Raw genomic sequence first — 13,162 nt, 5'->3', positions numbered from 1 at the left:
ATTTTATTTATTTGACAGAGAGAGTGTATGTGCATGAGTAGGGGGAGCAGCAGAGGGCGAGCGAGAAGCAGGCTTCTCACTGACCAGGGAGCCCAATGCAGGGCTCCATCCCAGGACCCTGGGATCATGACGAGCTGAAGGCAGATGCCTAACCGACTGAGCCACACAGGCACTCCTAATTAATTTTTCTTAACAACTGAGTAATACTACACCATGTGGAAAAGTCATTATGTATTTAATCGTTCAATAGCTATTTGACTGAATATTGTTTGTTTAGGTTCGGTATGTGGGTTTCTTGCTGTCCCCAATTCAGGGAGTACAGTTTTCAATAGTGAAAATTTACCACTTGCTTTGAATTGGGATAATCTCTGATTCTGTTTCTTCATCTGTAAATTGAGAATAATAATACCTGCTTTATCCATGTCCTGGTTTTGCCATGGATCAAGTGTACAGGACATTTCATTGTTGTTACAACTTTACAGCTGTTTCAGTCTGAACGACTTGGTGGCTGAGGAGGCCACAGAAATGCTGGGCAAAGCTGAGGGAGAGGTAATGGTCCGGGTGTGGAGGTGCTGAGCCAAGAGGCCTCCTGGCCAGTGAGGAAGAGATGCCCAGATGCCTCGCAAGGCAGCATTCTTGCTTGGGAGAGAGGACTGCACTAGACTGCAGCTTTGGGAATCTTTGGCTCTGTGCCATGAGATCGGATGGTCTCTCCCAAATGAGAGTGTATTGCCAGAAAAGACCAGGCTGAAGGCTCAGCCTGAGGAGGAAAAAAGCATTAATAATGGGCACAGGAAGAGCAGTGGAGTAAGGGTCCAGGAAACTCAGGATTATACATAGTGGGAGAAATTAAAGGAAAAAATAAGTTAAGAAGTTGCTTTTTTTTTTTTTTTAAGATTTTATTTATTTATTTGAGAGAGAAAGTACAAGCCCAGGAAGAGAAAGAAGCCAACTCACCACCAAGCAGGGAGCCCAACACAGGGCTCGATCCCAGGACTCTGAGATCATGAGATCATGATATTATGATCTGAGCCGAAGGCAGATGCTAAACCCACTGAGCTACCCAGATGCCTCCAAGAAATTATTGTTGAATCCCATCAGATATTGCTCTGGGCTCTCTAAAAGTTGACTCCGTATTAAATGAACTCTGACTGCCTTGTTTCATTGAGATGGAATCACTGAATTATGAAGGTAAATCTTAGGGGTAGAAAGGCTAACACAGTTGAACAAATTTCCCTGTTTCCTTACAAAAATAGTCAATCTCCAACAAAGATAAAAAACATAATTGGAGAACTAGACGTCAATAAATCTATCCCTGAAGCTGGTAGATAATTAAACTCAAAAGTAAATTAACCTTTGCAATTGCCACTGGGCATCCATAAAACCTTTTTTATAAGTAAATACCTTTTGGCTATTAAAAAATACAAAATCTTGTAAGGGCTCTGTGTAGGGCTCTCCTGACTATGGGGGAGGAGTGGGCCAGGCAGAAGGATAAGGCCTGGTGTGGGCCGGTGGTGGCCTAACTCTTGGGCAGAGGTACCTGGTGGGGAGGGGGTGGCAAGAACACCCTACAAGGTGTCAGAAGGAAACAGAGCAGGCGTCCCTCTGCTATCCCAACATCCAGAACAACTCTTACCCTTTTAAAAAAAATTACCCATGTTTTCAGGGAAGGACAGACGAGCCAGAGGATCTGGCCTCCAGTTCTGGTTCTGATGCTACCTGGCAGTGTAGCCAGATGTTTTTTGTGTCCCCACGAAAACGTTGCAGAAGGGGGACTTTTGTTCTCTTAAAAGGCCCACTCCCTCCCCATATAAAGCTCCCTTGCATCTTTTCATTGCTTTTTCACTGCTTTTTGGCTTTGGGAAAGCACATCTATTCTTAGGGCTCAATCTAATCTAATTTTCTCCTTTGTACTGTCTTTACATGTTCTACCATGAGCCTGCATTCCTTGGGTCAGAAACTAGTGTTACTAAAAAGCAGTAAATAAGAGAGAATGCTGGACACCCAAAACCCAGTCAGCTAGCTCTGAATCTCAACATCTCTTCCCTGTGAAGCAGGCTCGTCCTTAAGTTTCTGCTCCTCCTCGAATCCAACTAGTCAGCATTCCTGGGGAATTCTATATCTGAGATGATTCTTAATGCTGAAGTGGAATAAAAAAAAAAAAAAAAAAAAAGGCCTTAGGACCCAGCGTAAGCACACTCTGATAAAAGGAATGTGTGTCTTCAGCACCTCTCCTGACTCTGCTTTTCAATCCTTTCTCTCCTCTGTTTGCCACATTCACCACCTGCCAGGTCCCATGACTCTGGGGATGTGCATGGCTGCAGGGTCCTTCCACGACCTTCTCTCCCTGGCCAGAGCGCTGTGCCCTTCTCCCCATCTTCCCTCCCAAATCACTCTTCACCAGCTCCAGGACAGGAACTTGTGCCAGCCAATCCTTGCCCATGTGCTAACGAGCCAATGCAGATAACGTCTGCTGCTTAAAACAGGGCCTTCTGAATATGTAATGTCCTAACAGAAGGGGTTTCATGAGGGAACCTAATGGTCAGGGTGTTCTGGGCCCTGGGGAGCTGATGGCATCCATTTACTTAAGTTCCTTAATCTACCATGAACAAGAGCACTATTTTTGGAGTTCGAGTGACTTTATATCCACTGACAAGCTGCACCTCCCTGAGCAAGTTACTTAACCTCTCTGTGCCTCAGTTTCCTGGTTTATAAAATGAGGCTACTTATGGTACCTATCCTGGAAGGCTGGCATAAGGGTTAAATGTCATATAAACAATCAATCCAGTCTCAGCTACATTGTATGTTTTTAGTTAACATGAAATAAGTAAAATTCAAAACATCACTATAATTTTGTATTCAGTACTGGCCCTCTGGGGCTGGACTCTGGCTGCCAAAGATTATCCTTACAGTTTCTCATCTTGTTTGATATTTTTCACTTTTTTAAAGACTTTATTTATTCATGAGAGACACACAGAGAGAGGCAGAGACACAGGTAGAGGGAGAAGCAGGCTCCCTGCGGGGAGCCTGATGCAGGACTTGATCCCAGGACCCCAGGATCATGCCCTGAGCTGAAGTGGCTCAACCACTGAGCCACCGAGGCATCCCATCTGTCACAACTTCTTAAACCCCACTTCCTCTACTCTGTAACTCCAACCTCAGTTTTTTCTCCTTGACGATCTCAGTGTTATCTTAAGGAAACCAAGGAACCAACTAGAACGTGGTAGAGGCCTGCCCTGCAGACGGCCCCATTATCTCCCTCCCATGTTCTACGCCAAAATCTCTGTTTACCTTCCCAGCATAACGCACAGGCCCCAAATCAGGAACGGCAGACGTGCGTGCTCACCAGAACAGCCCTTGACAGAATTTCCTCCTGCGCATGAAATTGGATGCCTCCACTATAAAAATATCAACTGGGAATCTCCATAAAACTACGGATCACCAAAATGTTTCCTTTCAGGGTTAGAACAGTTTCACAGAAAGCATATTTTACTTTTGAGAAGAGAATCTACAAGTTAGTGGCTGCTCCTGTGGTTTTTCAAACAGTTTAAACCAGTACTTAGACACCACCAGTGTCTCTCTCTTTTTTTTTTTTTTTTCTGGAGAACTGAGCTACAAAATACTGGTTTCTATTAGGGTGTGTCTAGCACTTTCTGTGCCGCCAAGTTTTCCATTTTTATAGTCTGCACACTAGTAGATTTTCCATGAACAGGCTCAAATTTATTCCCAGGCCATAATGTTTAAGAAATCCAATACGAACGTGAAGACTGTTCTAAAGCAGCATCAGAATTTGGACCATGCAACTGCCTTAAAAACATCATCTCTGATGTGTAAAAAAAGTAATCTATTTTTTGACATGCCTTAATATATGTGGGGGACAAGGGTACTCACTCTCCCTATATGTTTTCTTGGACTAGGCTGTTACGGGAAATATGTTTTTTACATTCTTGTGTATCGTTTATTTCTATGCTTGCACAGAATACAGCCCAAACACCCACCTACACAGGCATTTTACATAAAGAGTTGGAAGCCAAGTGACTGAAAAAAAACAAAACCAAATTTTGTATACAGTGTCTTTACAGAGATCGGCATGTGAATTCAAGTGGGAGCCAATGGTAACTCTTGAGGAAAAGGAACCAGTTAGAGGACAGTGCTAATGGGAAAGTGTGACTATAATTTGGTTTTGCTGACAAATAAAAAAGCAAGTGCCATATTTTTTAAGAGAAAAATAACATAGGAAACAGGACTTTATATTTACCCAGTCACACACATTCTCATTCCAGCTCTAGAAACTTACATGTTGGCTACAACCATCACCACAACGTCCAATTTTACTTTTTAAGTAGGACAGCTCTCTTCTCCCACTGGTCCTCTAAGGAGAGCCCCACTGGGGGTCAGGCCAGGCTCTTCACAGGCTCCTGGCCTGGCCACCTGCTCTTTCTTCTTCCCCCATTTAAATCTTTCACTACTTCATGGGTACCCTCAAGGCACATCTCCCCAATGAAGCCTCCCCACCAGAATTCCAAATGCCCCATGCTCCATGCTCCAAATCCTACACTATAATTGCTGATGCCACTCAGTCTTGCAGATTCAGTTTTTCTGGGTGGGTGTTTTCTCTCCCTAACATGGCTGCAAATTTCTAGAGGGCAGGGTCCCATCTAATTCCATTTCTCTATGCACCCTGTACACTCTGAACACAAAACAGATGATCAGCTGATATCTCTGGATTGAGTGGCTTGAACAACTGGGTCCAGAGCTATGAGGTCTAGAATGGCTAATTTCATCTGGCAATCTAAATTGTCCTAGTGAGGTCTAGACAAAATTTACAGCTCAACGACTATCCCCGGAGCTTTGCCAGGAGACAGGGCCACCATCCTTAATGAAACATTCCTGAAGAATTCTGGGGACCACCTACAGGGGATGTTGCAGTGTATTGCCCAGGTTCCTCCCAGAGAATAAAGAGTCAAGCATGCCACAGGCTGCCAGGGGCCTGCAGATAGCACTCAGCTGTGGGGGACAGCTTCACCCAAGCTCACATCCTGTTCCTTGGGATGGTCTGCATCTATGACTGGTCACTGTGTAAGAGGACATGAAGGCCCGGCCCCTTACCCCTACTCAGAAGCTGGAGCTGGAGGCTATTGTTGGGTGTGCACTGCAGCTCAGCTTCTCACTCTGCCTAGTCCAGTGTCCCTCCCCTCTCCTTTCCTTCTGCAACTAAACCCACTGCATGCCAACCTCTATCACAGAGTCATCCATCACTCTATCCATAGACAGGCATAGCTCATTTTGTTGCATTTCGCTTAATGCACTTTGCAGATTTTTTTTTTTTTTTTCCAAACAAACTGAAGGCTTGTGGCAACCTTAGTGGGGCAAGTCTAGCCGTGCCATTTTCCTAACAGCATCTGCTCACTTCATGTCCATGTCTCACACTTTGGTAATTTTTGCAATACTTCAAACTTTTAAATTATTATTAACATTTGTTATGGTGAGCTTTAATCAGTAATTACGGCTTACTGAAAGCTCAGATGATGGTTAGCATTTTTTAGCAATAAAATATTTTTGTTTTTATTTATTTCTTTTTTTAGAGAGGGGAGAAAGATGGGGGAGGGGCAAAGAGAATCTTAAGCAGGCTCCACACCCAGTGAGGAGCCCCATGTGGGGCTCGATCTCACCACTCTGAGATCATGACCTGAGCCGAAATCAAGAGTCAGATGCTTAACTGACTGAGCCATCCAGGGGCCCCATCAATAAAGTATTTTTAAATTAGGGTATGTAAATTGTTTTTTAAAAAAGATATGAAATAATTGCACACTTAGGAAAATATGATAGAGTGTAAACATGACTTTCCTATGCATTGGGGAACCTAAAAATTCATTTGACCATCTTTATTGCAATATTTGCTTTACTGCAGTGGTCTGGAACTGAACTTGCAGTATCTCTGCGCTATGCCTGTATCCATCTATCCATGCAGGCATGCAGCCAGCCAACCAGCCAGCCACCTGCCAGTGTGTTTAGCATCCATGGTGTCGGTGGGACCATAAAGCACACAATGGAAAGGGCTGTTGTTAAGACAAAACGTATAAACAGAGACTTGTCTGGGGTATATCCAGGGCAAGATGGGTCAGGAATCTTTATGCACTGGTATAAGCTGTGGCCATCAGCATATGTGGTCCTATCTCCCCCTCTGATTTGAAGCCCCGAAGGCAGAATGGACTGCGTTCTTAACTCTGTGTTCCCAATACAGGGTCCCAGGTAGTACAAAAAAAAAAAAAATTAAAATACTGAAGTAAACAAAACACTGAAGGAAAGGTTTGGCAGTTCCACCATATAGGAAAGGTTTCTGGCTGTCTGGTCTTTTGGAGCAGAGTTCCCAGGAATCTCCTCAAGATGCTCGTTCATTTATTACGCCCATAAAAATCTCAAGAACATGAAAGCAAGAGACAAGGTCCTGACCCTTAAAGCAGTTACAGCCCACTGTGTGGATAAGGCAGAGGCCCCTAAAAATGTCCACAAACAGGAACAAGACACAGGACTATGACTAACAGGCAAGTGGTACCGCATCCCCAGGTGGTTTCTGTCCCAGGTTGGCCAGCGCATTGTCAATGTCAATCTGTCAGGCAACAAAGGTTACTCGACAGTCTCCAAGAGGAACCTAACAATGAGAATCAACAAACTCCAGAACCTCACAATCCCCTGAAACCAATGCCCTATTACGGTTTACTGTCTACAAGGGGAAAGTGCCTTTAAGCAAAACATCACTGCTAAGTGCCTGATGGAAGGGGTGGTGGTGCTGGGAAGCCTAGGTGGGGGAGTTCGGCTCCCCCATCTCCCTGTCCTCACCCCAACTCACCACACCAGTCTCCTTCCACTCTCCATCGCCCTTCACTGCTTTTATACCATCTGTCAGCAACTACTGTTGTTTGCTTCACCAAAAAGGCACTTGCATCCTTCCCCTCCTGCCTTGCCTTACCGCTACCATGTCCTCTGATACCATGGCCACGCCTGGTTGCCGAGGCTCCAAGCTTTTGTCCGATGTGGCTCCTGCAAACCCAGCTCTCAGTCACATCTCTGCGCAACAAGGATCAATGGGGAGGGGCTTCTTGGGCACCATCAGGACCAGTAATTAAGACCCTCTTCTGTGTGGCCCTCCCTGCACTCATATAACCTTACTTCTCAGTACTCCCTAGTATATGCTCTCCACAACAGTCATCTCCCTGCTTATTTGTGCCTTTGCTCAAGTAGTGTCTGACTTTTGGAATATCTTTCTTCTTCTTGGCCACCTATTGAATCCTATCCAGGCTTCTTGCAACTTTTTTTTTAAGGTTCACTGATTTGTTTGAGAGAATGAGAGAGAGAGAGAGAGAGAGAGAGAGAAAGTATGAGCACACAAGGGGGGTGGAGAGACGGGGAGAGAGGGGGGGAGAGTGGGGGGAGGGAGGGAGAGAGAGGGAGAGAGAGGGGGGAGAGGGGGGGGGAAGAGAGAGAGAGAGAGAGAGAGAATTAATCTCTAACAGACTCTCCACTGAGCAGGATCTCGATGCAGGGCTTCATCCTAGGACCCCAAGATCATGGAGCCAAAGACAGAAGCTTAGTTGACTGAGCCATGCAGGCATCCTTCCTTGCCACTTTGTTCACATGGACCAGGGCTAGGACCTAGGCAATGGCAAAGGCAAGGTTAGGGGCCTGCTGTCCACCCCCCCCCTTTTTTTTTTTTTTTACTGTTTTGAAACTTCCCTGCCATATCTCAACTCCATTGCATGGAAATGCTTTTCTGTAGCATCTGTCCAGCTGCACAGAAGCCCCACCAGCTAGACTGCCCTGGACCACCTAGCTGTGGGTGGAAGGAGCTTGTCTGCCCTCAGCTGGGTAGACTGTCTTGGCTTACAAGCCAAAAAGCGAAAAAGCTGACACCGCTAACGTTTACTCTCTTGTTGCTTCTTAGGAAAGACTCAATCACTGTCGAGTTAATACACCAAGTGCTAGGATTTCTGAGAGATGGATGGTGGGTTTGCCAAACGATAGACTGCCAAGTTGGGTCTCTGGAATGAATCCAGTGTTCCATAAACCCTGCCTCTTTCCTAATCATAGAAAGAACCCAAAACGACAGAAAGGCAGAGTAGAGTTTAAGGCAGCAGAATGACACAAAAGCATCCTCCTGTGCTTCCTGAAAAACGGAAAATGCAGCCTGGGACAAATCTCATCTCCTCTCTTCACTCTCTTATGCAGAGTATTGTATTGCTTGATGAGTACTTCGCAGGCACTGGGGAGATCTCTGGAAAAAGTATCTTCAAAGGGGGACAGTAAAGAGTAGGTAGTCCTCAGAAGACTTTCTCACTCTTCTGCCAATTTATAACTGGGAAGGTGACTCAGATGGATAAAAATGAAAGGGGGAATGGGGAGGACCTCTTGGGCTTTCTGCTACTTTGAAGGAAAAAGGTTCACTGGTTGGGAAGGGTTATGGCCTCTTCTTCTATTTGAAATGGCATGAAAAAAAGAAAAAAGAAATGGCATGTAAGTGGCTATCTCCTGGTTAGCTGGTGGGTTGGGTAAGGGATTCTCTGCCTTGTGCAATCTTACCTAGCACTAGAGGAAAAAGGGGAGTCAGAGCAGTAGTTTTGAATATCCCCATCTTCATGCCTTGAGTTGGATGATGAGGAGGAGAAGAAGAGGTAAGTTAAAGATAACCTCCCCCAAACAAGCAAACAAACACACATACAAACGTACTCCCCAACTTCACCCCAGAGAGAAGGAGAGTAAAAAGGAGAAAATTCAAAACAAACCTGCTCAGGCAACTACCTTAATGTGATAATAATGACAACAATACTAATTGTTTTACACATGCCTACTGGTTTACATTTTATAAAGTACTGGAGTACATTATTTAACAGAATTCTCACAACAAACAACCCAGTCAGGGGACGCCCGGGTGGCTCAGCGGATGAGCGTCTGCTCGTCTGCCTTCAGCTCAGGGCATGATCCTGGGGTCTAGGATCAAGTCCCACATCAGGCTCCCTGCAGGGAGCCTGCTTCTCCCCTCTGCCTATGTCTCTGCCTCTCTCTGTCTCTCATGAATAAATAAATAAAATCTTTAAAAAAAAATCCAGTCAGGTGATGATCAACATAGCAGCTACCATGTACTGAATGATCACCAGGAACACTTCTCACATGGTATTTTATTTAATCCTCACAACCTCTTTGTGGTACTACTGTTATCCCCATTTTACAGAGGGTGGGGAAACAGGTTTAGAGAGGTTAAGAAACTTGCTCAATGGGTAGAGAATGAAACCCAGGTCTTTCTGATTCCAGAGTCCAGGCTCTTTTTTAAATTTATTTATTCATGAGAGACACAGGTAGAGGGAGAAGCAGGCTCCTCACAGGGAGCCCGATGAGGGCTCGATCCCAGGATCATGACCTGAGCTGAAGGCGACGCTCAACCACTGAGCCACCCAGGTGCCCCCAAAGTCCAGGCTCTTGACCTTAATGGGGTCCATCTCACAGCAGGGCTTTTTTTTTTTTTTTTTGCAATTTTGACAAAGTACCACTTCAGAGGAAGCAGCCCTTACATCCCAACTCCTTAAGAGATAGGTGAACGAACACACACACACACACACACACACACACACACACACACACGATGAATACTCCAAGAAGTCCCACTTCCTCTGTTGTCCTTGGTGAAAACCCATCCAGCTTGCACGGATACAAGTCCATGGATACAGATGAATGCCTCATTCCTTATGGAGACCAAGGTCAAACCCTAAGGATAACATACCTGTCATTCAACTGATATCTGAAGCTGCAACAAGGCTTTCCATTTGACAGGATGCAGATACAGCAAGGCAATGAATTAACATCTAGTTTTGAAGCTTTGTCACGAATAGCAGCTTAAGGTTGAGAATAATGAGATGGAATGCCATTTAGCAGAATGGCTTGTGATATTCCATTAAACATTCAGCTTGGGAGATTCAAACACATACAGAAAAGAAGAAATGACTGTAGAGAACAGCAAGGCTCAAACAAATGGTGACAGCTCACAGAGTTGCCTGCCCTATTCTTCACGGGACCTATCTGGCCTAAGGTTTGCTGTTAGCAGTGCAGAGGTCTGACATAAACCAACATGCACGCACCAGGGATATTCCAGGCTGGGCATGCTTTCGGGAGAAGAACCCGGCCCCCTGAGAACTCCTTCACTCTGCTATCACCCAAGGATTAACTCTTCTGGAGTGTCTCCTCCCTGTTCTTTCTCTAAGTTTCCTTCTCTCCTTCGAGTATCAACCTGCATACGAGATCTGAGGGTGGGGTGGTGACAGCATGATAGTTCCTGGGGTTTTGAGACAGTAAAGTGTCAAGGTCAGCGGCCTCTCACCCCTGCTCCGCCCAGCCCAGCTCTCCAGATATACTTAGATACAACACACAAACACCCACTGGAACTTTAAAAAGATGTCAGGAGATCCACAAGCCCCTTGTGAAACAAAATCTTGGTGCTTCATAGCTACAGAAACATACCGGTAGGCAAAAGGGCTCAGGTTAATTCGTTACAGTCACACATACCAGCACAAAGGAGGTGGCCCTTGCACAGACACGGGCATCCTCAACACAGGTATCTTGGTAATGCCACGTTTCCTCTTTGCCAGGCTCATCCCTTCCCAGGCACCCAAAGGTGTTGACCGGAGCTGCCCTGTGGGAGGCTGAGGGGTACCATGTAGGGGATGGGGAATCACGCTGCCCTTGGCTACTCCCTGCTGAGACGTGGGCAAGCCACCTGGCCTCTCCGGGCTTCTGTAGAATGGAGGTAATAGTCACCTGGCTGGCTGCCGCGAGGACGAGGGGGAATCATCCACGCAGGCCTCTGGCACAGCGCCTGGGGCTGCCCTGCCCGGCTCCCGAGCCTGCCTTCCCGACGCCCACGCCCGGGCTCACGGTGGCTTCGGGCGCTGGGTCCCTACTCTCAGGATGCTGGTCTGCCCTAGGGAAGAGCGGGGGCTAGCCTGGAACAGGAGGGGCCCGCGCTCAGGTCGCGGGGCTGCGGGGAGCCGAGGACAGGGGCGGGGGCGGTGGGGCTCCGGGACGTGGGGACGTGGGCCCGTGGGCGGAGGGCGGGGCCCGCCGGCCGAGGGGGGCGGGGCAGGGCCGGGCCGTCAGCCGACCCAGGGCTGTGGGTGGCGTCCTCCTGTGGCTCAGTATCGGGGGGGGGCGGGGGAGGACGTTCCCTGTCCTCCGAAGTAAGCGTCCACCCATTGCTTCGATGACTATCGATCGTGAAAAGCCCGCGGCGCCTCCCGAAGGCGCAGCCCCCGCCGCTCCGCCGGGACCTCCCTGCCCGCGCCCAGCCCGGAACCGCAGCCGCGGCTGTGGGCGGCCCTGCCGTCGCGCGGGCCCTCTCCCCCCCGGAGTCCCGGCCACGCCTCCGGGCCGTCACCTGCGCCGCAGCGCCCGGGGCCGAGGAGGGGTCGGCGCTCGGAAAGTTATTCCGGAGGGCAGAGGTGTGGCCTCCCGCGCCCTTCCCCGCCGCCCGGCCCCGCCGCCCGGCCCCGCCGCCCGGCCCCGCACGCGCGCCTCTTCCCCCTCCCCTCCCGCGCGCCCAGGTGCGGCGACGGCGGAAGCCTCCCGGCAAACTCACGGCGCGGAGCCGGCCCCGGCCCCGGCCCCGGCCCCGGCCCCGGCCCCGGCCCCCCGCGCTGGCCAGCCGCGGCCCGTCCGTACCTGCGGCGGTCACGGGCTCGCCCTCGCTCTGCTCGCCGGAATCCGAATCCATGCTGCGGATCCGAATCCGTCTGCGGGGCGCTCGGTCGGGGCCGGCGTCCGGGCTCCGGCTGCCGCGGCGCGCTCGGGGCGGGGGGCGGGCGGGGGCGGGCGGGGGCGGGCGGCGGGGCGGGCTGGGCAGTGCGCGGCGGCGGCGGCGGCGGCCGGGGGGCGGCTCCGCGGAGGCGAGCGCCGCCCGCGCCCCGCTCCGGCTCCCGCTCCCGCTCCCGCTCCCCGCGCCCGCCGGCCGGTGCCTGCGCGCCTGGCGAGCGCGGGGCGGAGGGTGGGGACGCGCGGGGAGAGCGCGGGGCGGGGGAAGGGAGGCGCGAGCGGGAGGAGCGGGAGCGGGAGCGGCCGGCCCCGCGGGCGCCAGACGGGGCTTAAATACCCCGGGGCGGTGCCGCTCCTCCCCCGCGCCCCGCGCCCGGCCCCCCGCGCCCCGCGCCCGGCCCCCCGCGCCCCGCGCCCGGGACTGGAGGCGGGCGGCGAGGCCGAGCCGGGAGGATCTGGAGGCGAAAGAGCGCCTCTACCCAGCGAGGAAGAGGAGAGGGTCCGCGCGGGGGGCCCGGGGCTGCGCGGCCGGGCTGGAGCCCGAGCCCCGCTCCGAGACCTGGGGCGAGAGCCTCAGACCTCTCGGGGGTTTCCTCACGAGGCAGATGGAGAAGCGCCAGGTGCCTTTCGCCGGGAATGCTGCGGGGCAGTAAATAAGGGTAAAGCCCGTGAGGAGCCGAGGGCAGGCCCGCACCTGCGAGGAAGCGCAGCGCCCGGCAGGTACCGCTCGCTCCGGCCGCGCTGCCTCCCGCGTGCGCGGCGCCTGCCGAGCGGGGCCCCCCGCCCCCCCCACCCGGCCGGGGACCGAGCCCCCGACCGGGTCTTTCTCTCTAACGCAGAGTGCTCGACACGCTTCAGCCCCTACGCTCTGACTCTCCAAGAAGAGGCATTTGTGAGTTTGCTTAGTGACGAAGCGACAAAACTGCGGGGGAAACGCCCAGAGCCGCAGCGGTGAGGCCTCAGCGGACCCCGGGGTGCTGATTCTCCGCGATCCGTGCAGTCTTACTGCCTCCCCGAAGGATCAGCTCCAACACTTACGTAACCTCACGCCGGCTTCTCTGTATACAAAGTGCCACAGGAAATGCAAACTAACTTTGTGAGCAAAATGAAATCAGGAGGAGAAAGTGTGCTAAGAAGCGCCCGTTTCATTGTTTCCCGCATGCACTTGTTCAATCTGCACGGTGACCCAGGGAAGGATTTGGGTAGCACCGTGTGCAGATGCTTTTTTTGGAGTTCAGAAATAGCTGAAAGTTGGCAGTTTCATAGAATTCGACTTACATTGGTATCTTCATTTAATACACGTGGAGACCATTTCAGGGAGAGTAGATAGTTTTCTTGTGGTCGCAGGTCCAGTAAGTGAGGGAGCTGG

The 13,162-nt window shown here is 50.5% G+C and overlaps 1 protein-coding gene across 2 annotated transcripts in view; it reads right to left on the bottom strand.

Annotated features, from left to right (window-relative positions):
* TNFAIP8L3 (TNF alpha induced protein 8 like 3) overlaps positions 1 to 11,854 on the bottom strand; it is a 36,923-nt gene extending 25,069 nt beyond the window's left edge. The window contains exon 1 of one of the 2 annotated variants that reach the window (XM_041736323.1): positions 11,704 to 11,854. In XM_041736323.1, the coding sequence (XP_041592257.1) occupies positions 11,704 to 11,755 (52 nt within the window). In that variant the 5' untranslated portion in view covers positions 11,756 to 11,854. Of the gene's footprint in view, positions 1 to 10,803; positions 10,917 to 11,703 lie in introns of those variants that run through there. The other variant, XM_041736332.1, reaches the window with a different exon arrangement.
* Between the last annotated feature and the right edge of the window lie 1,308 nt (positions 11,855 to 13,162).

Source organism: Vulpes lagopus, chromosome 2, assembly GCF_018345385.1.
Source record: "Vulpes lagopus strain Blue_001 chromosome 2, ASM1834538v1, whole genome shotgun sequence".
In the NCBI taxonomy this organism is placed as follows: Eukaryota; Metazoa; Chordata; class Mammalia; order Carnivora; family Canidae; genus Vulpes; species Vulpes lagopus.
The sequence above is the reverse complement of the archived record's forward strand: the minus strand, read 5'-3'. Positions and strand labels throughout refer to the sequence as shown.